The 19,581-nt window shown below is 42.1% G+C and overlaps 2 protein-coding genes across 2 annotated transcripts; both read left to right on the top strand.

Moving 5' to 3' along the window:
* Nucleotides 1–1,474: 1,474 nt before the first annotated feature.
* Nucleotides 1,475–3,941, top strand: LOC125371690. The gene is made up of 2 exons (XM_048388158.1): nt 1,475–2,848; nt 3,699–3,941. Exons 1-2 carry the CDS (start codon nt 1,523–1,525, stop codon nt 3,939–3,941), a joined length of 1,569 nt encoding a protein of 522 aa, XP_048244115.1. The 5' UTR covers nt 1,475–1,522.
* A 7,814-nt stretch (nt 3,942–11,755) lies between these two features.
* Nucleotides 11,756–14,204, top strand: LOC124117072. The gene is made up of 2 exons (XM_048388157.1): nt 11,756–13,111; nt 13,962–14,204. The coding sequence occupies exons 1-2, from the start codon at nt 11,786–11,788 to the stop codon at nt 14,202–14,204; spliced, it is 1,569 nt and encodes a 522-aa protein (XP_048244114.1). The 5' UTR covers nt 11,756–11,785.
* The last annotated feature ends 5,377 nt before the right edge of the window (nt 14,205–19,581 follow it).

Below are 19,581 nucleotides of genomic sequence, written 5' to 3'. Positions count from 1 at the left end.
GCCGAATAGCGACTCTCGTGGCAATTTTTACGACCGGGTTCCGTCTGAGCGCAAACGGGCATACCTAAAACAAATTGTCAACTCGTTGCGCAATGGTTCACATACATTTCCCCATATATCATTTATATTTAGATGCAATTAAAAGCATATCAGGACATGCGAAATTATACAGTATGATTGAACACATTTAACTGTGTCTTGGGTATATTTTTAGATGCAAGACATATGTAAAAACAGAAATTATTTTTGAGGGATTCTTTGATGAAGAACTTGAAATCATACGCACATTCTGATTGGTTTGTCGTATTTTCGCACATAACATTCATCGATAGGGGGGACGAGTCGTCTTGCAGGTTACGGAAAGGGGCGAGTGGCGACGAATGAGCTATCGTATGTGACTAATGGGCTGTACCCTCTTCACGCACCGCTGTTCACTTTGCCCAAAGGCACAACCGGCTGTCACACCTAGTCCTGACCAAGGTAGAATTCATAATATCTGGGATAAAAACAAAATCATAAGGAATTTTTTTAGCACATTTGAATGTTGCATTTAATAAAATATTAAAACTATTATGAAATATGAAATAAACACCGTGCTGTAAACACGTGGCGCCGTCATGAGTGAGTGAGTATGGTTTGAAGCCGCCTTTACCAATATTCCAGCAATATCACGACGGTGGACACCTGAATCTGGCTTCACACATTGTACCCATGTGGGTTGGTTGGTTGGTTTGTTGTTTAACGCCGCACTCAGCATTATTCCAGCTATATGACAGCGGTCTGTAAATAATCGAGTCTGGACCAGACAATCCAGTAATTAATATCTTGAGCATCGATCCACACAATTGGGATCGATGACATGCATCAACAAAGTCAGCGAGCCTGACCACTCGATCCCGTTAGTCGCCTTTGACGACAAGCATGGTACCCATGTGGGGAATCGAACCCGGGCGTGATAACCGAGCGCTTTAACCACTCCTTGCGCCGTCATGAACATGCACTGCAAGGACAAGGTGGATATATTTCATATAATATTGATTAGCAGGTGATTTCCGATATGTACACAAATCGAGTTGGCTTAACTGTATATTCGTAACACTGTTATTGTTGACAAAGTAATCAAATATTTAAGAACGAGTGTTGCCTAACACTGTTTGAATATGTGAGGGATTCATTTCATGTAATATACATTAGCAGGACTCCCGATATGTACACTGGACAAGCTGGCTTAATTGTATATCCGTAGCACTCTTATTGTTGACACAGTAGTCGAAATTATAAATACGAGTGTTTGCGTCAATAAGCACAGATTGCTTTTGCCAAAGGGGGAGATGTTATCGCTGCTCGCAGGGCGTGTTGTTGAGTCCCAGCCCTGTATGACAAATGCACCAGTTCGGGACAATGGGAATGTGTTTGTACTTAGCATCCGGCTGTCAGAGAGTGAGGTGTGGGTATAAAGTGTTGTAATCAGTTAGGTCGCTAAGACACAGAATTCAGACAAGCTGGGGTCAGTGCTTGAAACATGTTCCTGGTCAGGGCCCTCCTTGTGTTGTTGGTTTCGGACGAGAGCCTGCGTTCTGCATCTCATGCAGAGTTGACTGACCCGGTCAAGACTGTTGGAGAAATAACAACAGTTAATACGACAGGATTTAGTTTCACAGACCCTACATATACAAAAATGACAATGAGAAAAGAAACCGCGAGCAGATCAGGAGAGGCTACATCATCTGACACTACCACTGTCGCGATGATGCAAACTTCAGACAAGGCTACCAGACATCATACACCCATTTCTGATACTAAAACGTTACAACAGACAAAATCGGCTGGCCCAGATTCCGCAACACCGCCTACCATGACCACAAAGCAGCAAGAACCATCTGCAACGTATATGACGGTTAATTATGTTCTACCTACACCACCGCCTTTGAAAGTCAGAAAGCTAAATGCGTTTGACACAGCATCTCGCTTATTCCGTGAGTTCCCGTCACAGGTAGTAGCCTCGGAATCTGAGTACTGTGGAAAGACCTGTCACTTCAAGTACAAAAACAAGCGTACTTCTCTGCGCCCATCTTGTGAAACATGTCGATGTGACGGCGACTGTGTCCTGTATGATGACTGTTGTCCGGATTTCGTTATTCTTGGGAATCAGACCACTGTGGCAGCTCCATACAGTTGTGAGAATACAAGTCCGGATTTTCTTGAACAAACATCAGATTGGTATTACATGATTAGATCCTGCGCTGACACCCCCACACCAGGTCTTGTACAAGAATGCCTTGATCAACACTCAAAAGACTGGGAGCACCAGGTTCCGGTTGAGGACGCCAGGACAGGAGATCTCTACAGGAACAAATTTTGTGCCTTGTGCAACAATGTGACACTTTTTAACAACTGGGACACCCAAATAAAATGCTCATTATATCCAAGCGGTTTCAAAGAGGCCAAATCAGCAGAAGAAACTTACAATATTGCTCTAGAGGCTTCGATTTGTTATATCAAATTTCTACCCACATCTCATACTGTTCTCAGACCTTGTAACTATCGTGAGGAAAGTGTCATTTCTTCATGCAACGTCACTGGGCAATGGGAGGTTTATGACAAAAGGGTGATCGAAGCCTGCGAGAGATTTACACATGTTGTGAATGGAAAGTACCGCAATGTATTTTGTTACCTTTGCAATACAAATGATGATTGGCGTTACATCCTAAATGAATACGTGTTGCAACCCGCGGTCGTTGACAGTGTTGGTCTTACCTCACTGTTGAACTTTCGGCAAAAGACGTTGGAAGTGTTCGAACCAAGGAAGAATGGTTGTGGAAGGAAACAGTTGTACGACAACATTATTGTAAGTAAATGACGTATACATACTTACACAATTATTAGTTTTGTCCACTTAAATATTAGTTAGTGAGTACGTTTTTACGCCGCTTTTAGCAATATTCCAGCAACATCACGGCGGGACACCAGAAATTGGTTCACACAAATGTTGATAATAGCAGTCAGTTGGGCTATCTACCAACTGACAGCAAAGCTAAATTTGCACTCTAATTTGTGTAATAATTATTTTCATATGTTCAATTTGTTACATAAGTTTGACTACACTTCAACGCAAAAGTCTTCTTCCTTATTTCGCAACATTTCATCGGAGCCTCAGCAGATAATCTAAACACTCCGCGGAATGTTTGTAAAATTCATGCGTAGCTACGCAAACAATCCGCAGAATATTTGTAAAATTCATGCGTAGCTACGCAAACAATCCGCAGAATATTTGTAAAATTCATGCGTAGCTACACAAACACTTCGCGGAGGTTATATCACATTATTAGTTACACGTCCCATTTGTCACGCACATCTATAAACCCAGTTGTTACACAGTTTGGGAGGAGGCCAGGAAAGGATTAATTAAGACAACACCTACTCAGTAATGGACCAGCCCTAAATGGAGTACTACATAGACCAAGGTAAAGATACAAATTGCCAAGCCCGAGTGGCATTGTGAAATGTTATGATCTGACTAAAAAAGGCAACTAATCTGTGTTGAATTTAGTTTATCTGACTTAGAACAATATTAATGAAACAAAAATATATTTTTAGGTTAATTAATTGTTAATGTTTAATTTCATTTGACCGGGGTCAGGTTTACAATCTAGTTTGTACTCCGGTTTAAATCTAATTATTCACTTCTGTTCCCAAAGATCATGGACGGTCAGCCCTACCTTCTATTCAGCAACGGGGAAGACAATAAAATTCTAGCGTTCTCAACACAACATCAACTGGAGACACTTCAGTCAGACGAGACAATCTACAGGGATGGAACATTCAGTTCCTGTCCTGCACTCCGGGATCAAGTCTCTATCCTGCATGCCAGATGTGGATTTGTAAACTACCCTCTTGCGTTTACCCTGTTACCAGATCGCCAGATGATACCATACCATTGATTGTTCAGTCAGCTAAAGACACTCGTCCAGGAAAGACTCCAGCGAGATCCAGACCGACTTCGAACTAGCTGCAACTCGCGCTGTTCAGGCGGAGCTCCCAGCCACTGAAGTCAAAGGCTGTTACTTTCATTCAGCCAAGCATCGTCGAGGAAGACGCAAGATCTTGGCTTAGCTGTCCCCTACAAAGGAGATCCCCACGTGAAACGAAGGATACGGCGAACTGCTGCACTGCCACACCTCCCCCTAGGACAAGGGCAAGACACCTGGTGAGACGCTATGGAGATACACCTGAAGTTCCCCGTGCCGAGCGCTTCAATGATTATATTGTGATGAACTGGGTTGACTTGGAATCTAGATTCCCCCTTCATCATCACCAGACAACAGGACCGCGCACAAACAACGATCGTGGTTTTTTTTTCAAAACAGACTAAAACGAGAACTATCCCACGACCATACAAACATTTACCGCTTCATTGAAGTTATTCAGAGAATCGAGAGGGCTGACCGCGTGAAGATGGCCCGGATGGATGTCGGAGCAGCCCCACCCAACCTGCAGGCTTCTATGCAGGGTTGGAGTAAGACAGAGTCAATTCAAACATACGGTGCTATGGTTATTGTGTTAAACAAAGACTGATATACATTGTTAATAATGATAATAATAAAAATAAAGAAGATGAGTGGGTGTTCGGAAATCTCGTGTTACATGAAACACTTTAACGTTTCTCCTTCCTTATCCAACGTTATGACATGTCACATCGTAACCGTCATCTTATACACAACAGATGACACCAAGACATAATTTTATTCGGTTCTATTGTCTTAAAATTGATTTTATTGGCGTTAAAATCTTTTGTCTAGTGCATATTTTCATAAACAGGACCGTTAACTTATATAAAGAATGTAAAATCAAGTTGATCTTCAAGGTAGCCTGCTTGTTTTCATGAAATATGAGGACTGTATACGACATCGGTTACTATTTTACACATAACATTTTGAAAAAGACAGCCAAACGACAATTGTGACAGGGAGGATTGTATGGTAGATGCAGCAGACAGATTGACAGCCGTTGTCGACGCGAGTTACGTCCATGACTAGGTTATTTGAAGGCCCCTGGCCTTGCACAATGTTACTATACTTTGAGGATTTCTGTGGCCAGTGACAGACATAATTTACAATCCTTCCACACAGACACCGCATCAAACTTATTTGTGTACCAATTACATAACTCTTACTGACGTGGGGAAGTGGGGTGGTAGTTCACGGGCCTGTCCTCATCTGGCCTACACCTCATATCGCCTACACTACTATCAAAACAAATTTATGGATGAGTGCACATCACACTCGTACCCTTATCCCTTAAGTAAAATGAACTCTTCCAACAAGATAACAAAGAATGTAAATGGCTTTTGATACTGTTATTTCATTTTGTATATGAGATCATCTTCACAACTCAAATGTTTTCACAACATCAAATATCATATATACACATGTATCATCATAGCAGTGTACATTTATATCCATCATCTTCATGTTTTATAACAATAGCACTACATCATTACTAGCAACATTACTGTAATTTGATGAAATGTCCAACTGCATCTAGAAACTGGATCACTGATCTTCTGCCAGTAGCAAGCTGCTGCTTCAGTCTCTCGATCCTTGCATCTCGGCCTCATGACACCACCCAGTCCAATCTGCCTTCTTGACCACCCATCTGCTGTCTCGATCTTCTTGAGTTCTTTGACAAACTGGAAGATGTTGGGATGGTCTCTCGGCATTCTCTTCTTCAGGCCGTTGTGGAAACCTTCAAGATTGTTGTTGGAGCGTGGACCGGTGTTCTCGTGTTGATTCCACAGGGCTCGAGGTAACGTGGCATTGAAGTCCACCCATGTGCTGGGGACGTAGTCGTTGAACCTGGACGATCTGCTGCCCATCTGGTCCTTGCTCCATCACTTAAATCCAGGCATCTTGGACTTCAGCTAGGGGTAGAACATCTTGCCATCCACAAGGCAATGGATAGTGTACACCTGCAGCCACAAGCTAGGGCATACGAAGAATGTCCCATCCATGAAAATAGTGTCCTGCTCACTAAGGATCTCCAATATCTCAGTTGTCGCAAACACTAACAGTCTGTCATCAGCACCATCATCTATGCACAAGAAATCTCTTCCATCTTCAGTCTTGGTCTAGGGTTCTTGAAGGTCGACAGCAGCTCGGGATTCTGGGAGAGGATGGATGGACTTGGAGCGGTGTCGGTAGAGAGCATCCTGGACACTGGCAAAGGACGGCATCGCGTCAGCAACATCTTCGTAAGCTCGGTCGAGTTCGGCGTTGTAGATCTGCTGAACAGGGGTGATGTCTGTCTTGACATGCTCCTTCATTCTGGCGATGATGCGGATGTGTTCTACATTCTCGGTAGGTGGATGACTGTGAGGCTTGGTTGGTGTAATGTGGTCGCTAATGGTGCTGCATCTGCCACTGCAGCCAATGGTGATACACTTCCAGTGAACAACAAGTTGCCGCTTGACATTAAACCTGTACCGGTACCAAGCATGTAGTACTTGCTGACCGCCTCTCTGTGAAGTATCGAACTCAGCTCTTTGAAGATGTGCCATTTTCTGAGGCACAAATCTAAAAACTAACATATATACCTATTCCTAAATTGGAGATGAGGTGATCCTGTTAACATTGTGAAAGCTATTTCGTTGATCAAAGTAAAGAGAAACAATAGTACTTACTAAGGTATATATAAACACTTACAGAAATTTAAAGATGAGTAGACCTGTTAAATGCTCAGATTGGATTATAGCAGGTAAGGTAATGTATACACACTTACAAAACTTTTGAGATGAGTAGACCTGTTAAAAGTGGATTATAACAGTAATCCTGTATAAACAGTCAAAACAAACTCAAGGATCAGATACCACTATGAAAACATCGGACTAGTTCAAAGGCCCATGCACTCAGGTCATTTATTCATATCAATGAATGAAATCATTAATGGGTTAATGGACAGTACCATTCTACACAACAGGGGTGTGGAAGTAACCATTTGTATTTAGCGTAGGCCAGATGAGGTGTAGGCGATATGAGGTGTAGGCCAGATGAGGGCAAGCCAGTTCACGCGAAAGAGAAAGCACATTCTGTTGACTAATATATGCTGGGCGGCGCCTTTGATATCGCCTCCAAACATACATGCAGTAGAAGGAACCATTAAACGATGCACGTCAGGACCGCGCAGAAGAAACAAGATTCGTTCTTGCTGTATATCAAGGCACCAATTTATCTTTTGTGTCTTTGTGCCTGATGTATCCACAACTAACGGGAATATGTAATACATATATCTACAAAGATATACATACAGGCTAGGTATTTGCCTAAATTGAGTGAGTGGGTGAGTTGGGTTTAACGCCGCTTTTAACAGTATTCCAGTCATATCACGGCGTGTCAGCTTCATGTGGGAGGAAAGCCCGAAGTGACGCAGGTCTCAGACGTTTACCACTTCGGTGAAACCCACGAGCACGGGTATGGTGCTGACAAACCTAGAAACATAATCGGGGCGAACCGGGATTCGAACCCACAATCATAGGTTTCTGGCGTGCCTAGGGGACGCAACTCTGCACAGCGAATCGCGGCGCCGAGGACGACTGGGCCACCAGTGCCCCCGTATTTGCCTATAACAAGTATTTAACCACTTAATTATGTCAGTACGGTTTACCAAAAGCTGCAATAACAATATCATAGAGAGAGCAGGTATTGGAGACTCCCCTGTAAGGTAGGCCGACTCTGTAATTGGACACAACTTAGACGAGTGACCTTGTGTTCTTCAATGGCTCATCCCAACTCTGATATAAATCGGGGGATTGCCAAAGTTTAGATTGGCCACCCGAATGTAATAATTACTCCATGTATTTCTTGTGAACCTGCTCGTAAATACCAAACGTCAGAACAATCAAACCTGGTTCATTAATTAATTATTCATGAGTCGGGTCATGTGCACTTTGTTGATGTTATCAGCAATATAATATCTAAATGATGTAAAGTTTCAATTTCGAACATTTTCCCTTTCTGACTAAAGTTCTTTTTTTTGTGTTGAAAAGCTAATTATTTTACCATTAATTTTATTTGCCAAGCTCAAAATGGTTTATCCGGGCATTTAACGATTTTTAGGAAGTTCAATTCCTCAACTATTCTTTTAGATACACTGTATAGATACATGTTATATAATCACATTTACTAATACAGCCGACTTTGTTTCATGGATGGATTTGCCTCCAGTGTTTTCTAATTCTAATTCAACATTCTGGATTCTTTCATTTCCTATTTTTACGCCGCAATATTTGAGCAAAAATGCAATGTCATGGCGGCATATAAGTAACTGAGTCTGGTCCAGACATATCAGTGACATTATGAGCACCATACCACTTCCGGGTATGATCACATGCAAAAAACACAGTTACAGAGCCTAAGATAGCTAACGGTCGTTAGGATTCATTTATGAAGTAAGAAATATGGTTAAATGACGCATTTAAGATTATTAACTTTTAAATAACGACGTGCCTGAACGTATGTGTTTGGCTGCTTGTACTTGTCCGCCGGACCAAGGGACTGACCATTTGATATTGTGGGATTTGTATGGAGATTCGATATATTTTCAGCTGGAGACAGTATCTAAAACATGTAAAACTATGAGCCTAAATATGCTACTTAAAAAAACCCAACCCAACTCATCTCGCGACAATGTTTTATATTTTGGATGACAAATTAATTCTTTTCAACAGTCTTGTGCATGATTATTTTTCCAACTAATGTATATTTTCAATATAATCCCAAGTTGAAAAATAAAACGAATGTATGCTGATAAACTGTGACACATTTATTCGCATTTATTATTGTGTATAAAAGCGATAAAACCTTTCCATGTCCATAAACCATTTCTAAAAGCAGAGTCGGTTGTACGATTTTGACTATATCATAAGCATGTGTTTATGAATCACTATCAAATGGTTATAATACCAGGTGTTCGCGGGGCGGTCGGGTAGCCTAGTGGTTAAAGCGTTCGCTCGTCACACCGAAGACCCGGGTTCGATTCCCGACATGGGTACAATGTGTGAAGCCCATTTCTGGTGTCCCCCGCCGTGATATTGCTGGAATATTGCTAAAAGCGGCGTAAAACCAAACTCACTCACTCACTCACACTCACCAGGTGTTCGCGAAAAGGTGAGCGTATCCTGTCCCACGAGCTGCACCCGTCGCAAACTCATGCAAAGCCACGTCAACTGTTTACCTAAAGCAAAACGTGGGAAGATATGGTACAAGTCAAAATAGGGAATTGCATCGGACATACGAGTACCTTTTTATTACTGATGCGTCACATTTGGAAATGTCGACCACACGTCTAGCACAAAACCTTTTGAAAGCTTTATTGAGGCATTGTTGTAGCGAAGACACTTTATTCTCTATACAGTAAACTACGGTTAGAACGAACTCAAAGGAACCACTAATTTAAGTTCGTTATAACCGTAATTCGTTATAAACATTTATACAGCAAATGGCTGGGACCAAAAATCCAGTTCGTTATATCCGCTAGTTCGTTATAAGCGTGTTCGTTATATACGTAGTGTACTGTATATCTGAAAGTGGAGGTGCGGTCGGGTAGCCTAGTGGTTTAAGCGTTCGCTCGTCACGCCGAAGACCCGGGTTCGATTCCCTACATGGGTACAATGTGTGAAGCCCATTTCAGGTGTCCCCCGCCGTGATATTGCTGGAATATTGCTAAAAGCGGCGTTAAATCATCACGGCCACAGTCAGAGGTTGTTGACTGTCGGCCTGTCCTGTTACAATCCGGACATGCTTCGGGCAAATCCAACTGTTTTAATTTGGGGAGAAGTTTCCAAGCCGCAGATCTACAAGCACAGGTATGGCAACTGATCCCACTTGGCTAGTGCCCTCGCAAAATTGTCACAGTTAGACACTGATTTTCAATATATTAGACTATTCTTTTGATAATAATAGCAATTATCCCAGTAGTTTCTCCAGACTCCCGATGGTTAATTCTGACTCGATCGCGTGTTTATAATCAGCGAAAGTAGTCCCTACTTGACCTTTGATATTTGCATCTCTATCCGCATATGACCCCAACGAAACCTACCCAGTATATGGTAATCTAGTATATGTTTTATATATAAGTCTATTCAAGGCACCAGCACATGTAATGTGTGCCGGTGATGTTGAAAGCTATTCGTTTGTACCATGTATCCCCGTTACAACAAAGTGTTCATCCTATTTTGTAAGATATGTGTACATAGCCCTGAGGCTTTTACATGAATCCCGGAACTTGTATGAACGCAACATACTGTCTAAACCACATGACATTCTCCATAGCTATCGTCATTCGTGACCAACTCGTGTTATTCCGGGACCAGCCGAATAGCGACTCGTGCCCCTCTCGTGGCAATTTTTACGACCGGGTTCCGTCTGAGCGCAAACGGGCATACCTAAAACAATTGTCAACTCGTTGCGCAATGGTTCACATACATTTCCCCATATATCATTTATATTTTAGATGCAATTAAAAGCATATCAGGACATGCGAAATTATACAGTATGATTGAACACATTTAACTGTGTCTTGGGTATATTTTTAGATGCAAGACATATGTAAAAACAGAAATAATTTTTGAGGGATTCTCTGATGAAGAACTTGAGCTATCGTTTGTGACTAATGGGCTGTACCCTTTTCACGCACCGCTGTTAACTTTGCCCCTCGGCACAACCGGCCGTCACACCTAGTCCCGACCAAGGTAGAATTCATAATATCTAGGATAAAAACAAAATCATTAGGAATTTTAAAGCACATTTGAATGTTGCATTTAATAAAATATTAAAACTATTATGAAATATGAAATAAACACCGTGCTGTAAACACGTGGCGCCGGCATGAGTGAGTGAGTATGGTTTTAAGCCGCCTTTGCCAATATTCCAGCAATATCACGGCGGGGGACACCCGCATCTGGCTTCACACATTGTACCCATGTGGGTTAGTTGGTTGGTTTGTTGTTTAACGCCGCACTCAGCATTATTCCAGCTATATGACGGCGGTCTGTAAATAATCGAGTCTGGACCAGACAATCCAGTAATTAATATCTTGAGCATCCATCCACACAATTGGGATCGATGACATGCATCAACCAAGTCAGCGAGCCTGACCACTCGATCCCGTTAGTCGCCTTTTACGACAAGCATGGTACCCATGTGGGGAATCGAACCCGGGCGTGATAAGCGAGCGCTTTAACCACCCCTTGCGCCGTCATGAACATACACTGCAAGGACAAGGTGGATATATTTCATATAATATTGATTAGCAGGTGATTTCCGATATGTACACAAATCGAGTTGGCTTAACTGTATATTCGTAACACTGTTATTGTTGACAAAGTAATCAAATATTTAAGAACGAGTGTTGCCTAACACTGTTTGAATATGTGAGGGATTCATTTCATGTAATATACATTAGCAGGACTCCCGATATGTACACTGGACAAGCTGGCTTAATTGTATATCCGTAGCACTCTTATTGTTGACACAGTAGTCGAAATTATAAATACGAGTGTTTGCGTCAATAAGCACAGATTGCTTTTGCCAAAGGGGGAGATGTTATCGCTGCTCGCAGGGCGTGTTGTTGAGTCCCAGCCCTGTATGACAAATGCACCAGTTCGGGACAATGGGAATGTGTTTGTACTTAGCATCCGGCTGTCAGAGAGTGAGGTGTGGGTATAAAATGTTGTAATCAGTTAGGTCGCTAAGACACAGAATTCAGACAAGCTGGGGTCAGTGCTTGAAACATGTTCCTGGTCAGGGCCCTCCTTGTGTTGTTGGTTTCGGACGAGAGCCTGCGTTCTGCATCTCATGCAGAGTTGACTGACCCGGTCAAGACTGTTGGAGAAATAACAACAGTTAATACGACAGGATTTAGTTTCACAGACCCTACATATACAAAAATGACAATGAGAAAAGAAACCGCGAGCAGATCAGGAGAGGCTACATCATCTGACACTACCACTGTCGCGATGATGCAAACTTCAGACAAGGCTACCAGACATCATACACCCATTTCTGATACTAAAACGTTACAACAGACAAAATCGGCTGGCCCAGATTCCGCAACACCGCCTACCATGACCACAAAGCAGCAAGAACCATCTGCAACGTATATGACGGTTAATTATGTTCTACCTACACCACCGCCTTTGAAAGTCAGAAAGCTAAATGCGTTTGACACAGCATCTCGCTTCTTCCGTGAGTTCCCGTCACAGGTAGTAGCCTCGGAATCTGAGTACTGTGGAAAGACTTGTCACTTCAAGTACAAAAACAAGCGTACTTCTGTGCGCCTATCTTGTGAAACATGTCGATGTGACGGCGACTGTGTCCTGTATGATGACTGTTGTCCGGATTTCGTTATTCTTGGGAATCAGACCACTGTGGCAGCTCCATACAGTTGTGAGAATACAAGTCCGGATTTTCATGAACAAACATCAGATTGGTATTACATGATTAGATCCTGCGCTGACACCCCCACACCAGGTCTTGTACAAGAATGCCTTGATCGACACTCAAAAGACTGGGAGCACCAGGTTCCGGTTGAGGACGCCAAGACAGGAGATCTCTACAGGAACAAATTTTGTGCCTTGTGCAACAATGTGACACTTTTTAACAACTGGGACACCCAAATAAAATGCTCATTATATCCAAGCGGTTTCAAAGAGGCCAAATCAGCAGAAGAAACTTACAATATTGCTCTAGAGGCTTCGATTTGTTATATCAAATTTCTACCCACATCTCATACTGTTCTCAGACCTTGTAACTATCGTGAGGAAAGTGTCATTTCTTCATGCAACGTCACTGGGCAATGGGAGGTTTATGACAAAAGGGTGATCGAAGCCTGCGAGAGATTTACACATGTTGTGAATGGAAAGTACCGCAATGTATTTTGTTACCTTTGCAATACAAATGATGATTGGCGTTACATCCTAAATGAATACGTGTTGCAACCCGCGGTCGTTGACAGTGTTGGTCTTACCTCACTGTTGAACTTTCGGCAAAAGACGTTGGAAGTGTTCGAACCAAGGAAGAATGGTTGTGGAAGGAAACAGTTGTACGACAACATTATTGTAAGTAAATGACGTATACATACTTACACAATTATTAGTTTTGTCCACTTAAATATTAGTTAGTGAGTACGTTTTTACGCCGCTTTTAGCAATATTCCAGCAACATCACGGCGGGACACCAGAAATTGGTTCACACAAATGTTGATAATAGCAGTCAGTTGGGCTATCTACCAACTGACAGCAAAGCTAAATTTGCACTCTAATTTGTGTAATAATTATTTTCATATGTTCAATTTGTTACATAAGTTTGACTACACTTCAACGCAAAAGTCTTCTTCCTTATTTCGCAACATTTCATCGGAGCCTCAGCAGATAATCTAAACACTCCGCGGAATGTTTGTAAAATTCATGCGTAGCTACGCAAACAATCCGCAGAATATTTGTAAAATTCATGCGTAGCTACGCAAACAATCCGCAGAATATTTGTAAAATTCATGCGTAGCTACACAAACACTTCGCGGAGGTTATATCACATTATTAGTTACACGTCCCATTTGTCACGCACATCTATAAACCCAGTTGTTACACAGTTTGGGAGGAGGCCAGGAAAGGATTAATTAAGACAACACCTACTCAGTAATGGACCAGCCCTAAATGGAGTACTACATAGACCAAGGTAAAGATACAAATTGCCAAGCCCGAGTGGCATTGTGAAATGTTATGATCTGACTAAAAAAGGCAACTAATCTGTGTTGAATTTAGTTTATCTGACTTAGAACAATATTAATGAAACAAAAATATATTTTTAGGTTAATTAATTGTTAATGTTTAATTTCATTTGACCGGGGTCAGGTTTACAATCTAGTTTGTACTCCGGTTTAAATCTAATTATTCACTTCTGTTCCCAAAGATCATGGACGGTCAGCCCTACCTTCTATTCAGCAACGGGGAAGACAATAAAATTCTAGCGTTCTCAACACAACATCAACTGGAGACACTTCAGTCAGACGAGACAATCTACAGGGATGGAACATTCAGTTCCTGTCCTGCACTCCGGGATCAAGTCTCTATCCTGCATGCCAGATGTGGATTTGTAAACTACCCTCTTGCGTTTACCCTGTTACCAGATCGCCAGATGATACCATACCATTGATTGTTCAGTCAGCTAAAGACACTCGTCCAGGAAAGACTCCAGCGAGATCCAGACCGACTTCGAACTAGCTGCAACTCGCGCTGTTCAGGCGGAGCTCCCAGCCACTGAAGTCAAAGGCTGTTACTTTCATTCAGCCAAGCATCGTCGAGGAAGACGCAAGATCTTGGCTTAGCTGTCCCCTACAAAGGAGATCCCCACGTGAAACGAAGGATACGGCGAACTGCTGCACTGCCACACCTCCCCCTAGGACAAGGGCAAGACACCTGGTGAGACGCTATGGAGATACACCTGAAGTTCCCCGTGCCGAGCGCTTCAATGATTATATTGTGATGAACTGGGTTGACTTGGAATCTAGATTCCCCCTTCATCATCACCAGACAACAGGACCGCGCACAAACAACGATCGTGTTTTTTTTTTTCAAAACAGACTAAAACGAGAACTATCCCACGACCATACAAACATTTACCGCTTCATTGAAGTTATTCAGAGAATCGAGAGGGCTGACCGCGTGAAGATGGCCCGGATGGATGTCGGAGCAGCCCCACCCAACCTGCAGGCTTCTATGCAGGGTTGGAGTAAGACAGAGTCAATTCAAACATACGGTGCTATGGTTATTGTGTTAAACAAAGACTGATATACATTGTTAATAATGATAATAATAAAAATAAAGAAGATGAGTGGGTGTTCGGAAATCTCGTGTTACATGAAACACTTTAACGTTTCTCCTTCCTTATCCAACGTTATGACATGTCACATCGTAACCGTCATCTTATACACAACAGATGACACCAAGACATAATTTTATTCGGTTCTATTGTCTTAAAATTGATTTTATTGGCGTTAAAATCTTTTGTCTAGTGCATATTTTCATAAACAGGACCGTTAACTTATATGAAGAATGTAAAATCAAGTTGATCTTCAAGGTAGCCTGCTTGTTTTCATGAAATATGAGGACTGTATACGACATCGGTTACTATTTTACACATAACATTTTGAAAAAGACAGCCAAACGACAATTGTGACAGGGAGGATTGTATGGTAGATGCAGCAGACAGATTGACAGCCGTTGTCGACGCGAGTTACGTCCATGACTAGGTTATTTGAAGGCCCCTGGCCTTGCACAATGTTACTATACTTTGAGGATTTCTGTGGCCAGTGACAGACATAATTTACAATCCTTCCACACAGACACCGCATCAAACTTATTTGTGTACCAATTACATAACTCTTACTGACGTGGGGAAGTGGGGTGGTAGTTCACGGGCCTGTCCTCATCTGGCCTACACCTCATATCGCCTACACTACTATCAAAACAAATTTATGGATGAGTGCACATCACACTCGTACCCTTATCCCTTAAGTAAAATGAACTCTTCCAACAAGATAACAAAGAATGTAAATGGCTTTTGATACTGTTATTTCATTTTGTATATGAGATCATCTTCACAACTCAAATGTTTTCACAACATCAAATATCATATATACACATGTATCATCATAGCAGTGTACATTTATATCCATCATCTTCATGTTTTATAACAATAGCACTACATCATTACTAGCAACATTACTGTAATTTGATGAAATGTCCAACTGCATCTAGAAACTGGATCACTGATCTTCTGCCAGTAGCAAGCTGCTGCTTCAGTCTCTCGATCCTTGCATCTCGGCCTCATGACACCACCCAGTCCAATCTGCCTTCTTGACCACCCATCTGCTGTCTCGATCTTCTTGAGTTCTTTGACAAACTGGAAGATGTTGGGATGGTCTCTCGGCATTCTCTTCTTCAGGCCGTTGTGGAAACCTTCAAGATTGTTGTTGGAGCGTGGACCGGTGTTCTCGTGTTGATTCCACAGGGCTCGAGGTAACGTGGCATTGAAGTCCACCCATGTGCTGGGGACGTAGTCGTTGAACCTGGACGATCTGCTGCCCATCTGGTCCTTGCTCCATCACTTAAATCCAGGCATCTTGGACTTCAGCTAGGGGTAGAACATCTTGCCATCCACAAGGCAATGGATAGTGTACACCTGCAGCCACAAGCTAGGGCATACGAAGAATGTCCCATCCATGAAAATAGTGTCCTGCTCACTAAGGATCTCCAATATCTCAGTTGTCGCAAACACTAACAGTCTGTCATCAGCACCATCATCTATGCACAAGAAATCTCTTCCATCTTCAGTCTTGGTCTAGGGTTCTTGAAGGTCGACAGCAGCTCGGGATTCTGGGAGAGGATGGATGGACTTGGAGCGGTGTCGGTAGAGAGCATCCTGGACACTGGCAAAGGACGGCATCGCGTCAGCAACATCTTCGTAAGCTCGGTCGAGTTCGGCGTTGTAGATCTGCTGAACAGGGGTGATGTCTGTCTTGACATGCTCCTTCATTCTGGCGATGATGCGGATGTGTTCTACATTCTCGGTAGGTGGATGACTGTGAGGCTTGGTTGGTGTAATGTGGTCGCTAATGGTGCTGCATCTGCCACTGCAGCCAATGGTGATACACTTCCAGTGAACAACAAGTTGCCGCTTGACATTAAACCTGTACCGGTACCAAGCATGTAGTACTTGCTGACCGCCTCTCTGTGAAGTATCGAACTCAGCTCTTTGAAGATGTGCCATTTTCTGAGGCACAAATCTAAAAACTAACATATATACCTATTCCTAAATTGGAGATGAGGTGATCCTGTTAACATTGTGAAAGCTATTTCGTTGATCAAAGTAAAGAGAAACAATAGTACTTACTAAGGTATATATAAACACTTACAGAAATTTAAAGATGAGTAGACCTGTTAAAATGCTCAGATTGGATTATAGCAGGTAAGGTAATGTATACACACTTACAAAACTTTTGAGATGAGTAGACCTGTTAAAAGTGGATTATAACAGTAATCCTGTATAAACAGTCAAAACAAACTCAAGGATCAGATACCCCTATGAAAACATCGGACTAGTTCAAAGGCCCATGCACTCAGGTCATTAATTCATATCAATGAATGAAATCATTAATGGGTTAATGGACAGTACCATTCTACACAACAGGGGTGTGGAAGTAACCATTTGTATTTAGCGTAGGCCAGATGAGGTGTAGGCGATATGAGGTGTAGGCCAGATGAGGGCAAGCCAGTTCACGCGAAAGAGAAAGCACATTCTGTTGACTAATATATGCTGGGCGGTGCCTTTGATATCGCCTCCAAACATACATGCAGTAGAAGGAACCATTAAACGATGCACGTCAGGACCGCGCAGAAGAAACAAGATTCGTTCTTGCTGTATATCAAGGCACCAATTTATCTTTTGTGTCTTTGTGCCTGATGTATCCACAACTAACGGGAATATGTAATACATATATCTACAAAGATATACATACAGGCTAGGTATTTGCCTAAATTGAGTGAGTGGGTGAGTTGGGTTTAACGCCGCTTTTAACAGTATTCCAGTCATATCACGGCGTGTCAGCTTCATGTGGGAGGAAAGCCCGAAGTGACGCAGGTCTCAGACGTTTACCACTTCGGTGAAACCCACGAGCACGGGTATGGTGCTGACAAACCTAGAAACATAATCGGGGCGAACCGGGATTCGAACCCACAATCATAGGTTTCTGGCGTGCCTAGGGGACGCAACTCTGCACAGCGAATCGCGGCGCCGAGGACGACTGGGCCACCAGTGCCCCCGTATTTGCCTATAACAAGTATTTAACCACTTAATTATGTCAGTACGGTTTACCAAAAGCTGCAATAACAATATCATAGAGAGAGCAGGTATTGGAGACTCCCCTGTAAGGTAGGCCGACTCTGTAATTGGACACAACTTAGACGAGTGACCTTGTGTTCTTCAATGGCTCATCCCAACTCTGATATAAATCGGGGGATTGCCAAAGTTTAGATTGGCCACCCGAATGTAATAATTACTCCATGTATTTCTTGTGAACCTGCTCGTAAATACCAAACGTCAGAACAATCAAACCTGGTTCATTAATTAATTATTCATGAGTCGGGTCATGTGCACTTTGTTGATGTTATCAGCAATATAATATCTAAATGATGTAAAATTTCAATTTCGAACATTTTCCCTTTCTGACTAAAGTTCTTTTTTTTGTGTTGAAAAGCTAATTATTTTACCATTAATTTTATTTGCCAAGCTCAAAATGGTTTATCCGGGCATTTAACGATTTTTAGGAAGTTCAATTCCTCAACTATTCTTTTAGATACACTGTATAGATACATGTTATATAATCACATTTACTAATACAGCCGACTTTGTTTCATGGATGGATTTGCCTCCAGTGTTTTCTAATTCTAATTCAACATTCTGGATTCTTTCATTTCCTATTTTTACGCCGCAATATTTGAGCAAAAATGCAATGTCATGGCGGCATATAAGTAACTGAGTCTGGTCCAGACATATCAGTGACATTATGAGCACCATACCACTTCCGGGTATGATCACATGCAAAAAACACAGTTACAGAGCCTAAGATAGCTAACGGTCGTTAGGATTCATTTATGAAGTAAGAAATATGGTTAAATAACGCATTTAAGATTATTAACTTTTATATAACGACGTGCCTGAACGTATGTGTTTGGCTGCTTGTACTTGTCCGCCGGACCAAGGGACTGACCATTTGATATTGTGGGATTTGTATGGAGATTCGATATATTTTCAGCTGGAGACATTATCTAAAACATGTAAAACTATGAGCCTAAATATGCTACTTAAAAAAACCCAACCCACCTCATCTCGCGACAATGTTATATATTTTGGATGACAAATTAATTCTTTTCAACAGTCTTGTGCATGATTATTTTTCCAACTAATGTATATTTTCAATATAATCCCAAGTTGAAAAATAAAACGGACGCTTTTCGTCTGGAGAAAATCGAACTTTGAAATTATATGCACCCTCGAAGATAAAAGCTTGTGAAACAAAAACTGTTCGTTTAAACCTCTAAACCAAAATTGGCTTCACAAACTGTATACTTATGGAATCAAACCATGTCCTTTGTCATGACGAGCGAACACTTAAACGCTTACGCCGCCCAACCGCCCCTGCTATGATTGTGATTCAATTTGTAACCTCCATAACGTTCCAAATGCAAGCGATAACTAAATGTCTTCTTCTTCTTCCTTACAGGAGGCTTGCCGAAATATTACTTGTTCCAAGGGGAGAGTCTTCAATGGCACCACGTGCAATGCTGTAGTTCAAGCTACAAACATATATGGACTGGAGATATGTCTGCACGTTCGTCTGGATATTCCGTCACGGTTGGTCTCAAAAGATGGCCTTGACAATTTGACGTTCTTCATTGAGCAGATGGTATCTGGTGTTCAGGGGGCACTGAATGACTATGCGTGGCTGACAACAGAGCAGTTGCTGTATCAC

The sequence above is a fragment of the Haliotis rufescens genome, unplaced genomic scaffold, assembly GCF_023055435.1.
Source record: "Haliotis rufescens isolate VD_foot unplaced genomic scaffold, xgHalRufe1.0.p SCAF_7, whole genome shotgun sequence".
In the NCBI taxonomy this organism is placed as follows: domain Eukaryota; kingdom Metazoa; phylum Mollusca; class Gastropoda; order Lepetellida; family Haliotidae; genus Haliotis; species Haliotis rufescens.
Note: the sequence above shows the minus strand (reverse complement) of the source record. Positions and strands in the feature narration are given on the sequence as shown.

Bases quoted from the DNA above. Each gene is read 5' to 3' on its own strand.
- LOC125371690 (XM_048388158.1), top strand. From the start codon at position 1,523: ATGTTCCTGGTCAGGGCCCTCCTTGTGTTGTTGGTTTCGGACGAGAGC. The intron at 2,849-3,698 runs GTAAGTAAATGA...CTGTTCCCAAAG, and splicing joins AGTTGTACGACAACATTATT to ATCATGGACGGTCAGCCCTA.
- LOC124117072 (XM_048388157.1), top strand. From the start codon at position 11,786: ATGTTCCTGGTCAGGGCCCTCCTTGTGTTGTTGGTTTCGGACGAGAGC. The intron at 13,112-13,961 runs GTAAGTAAATGA...CTGTTCCCAAAG, and splicing joins AGTTGTACGACAACATTATT to ATCATGGACGGTCAGCCCTA.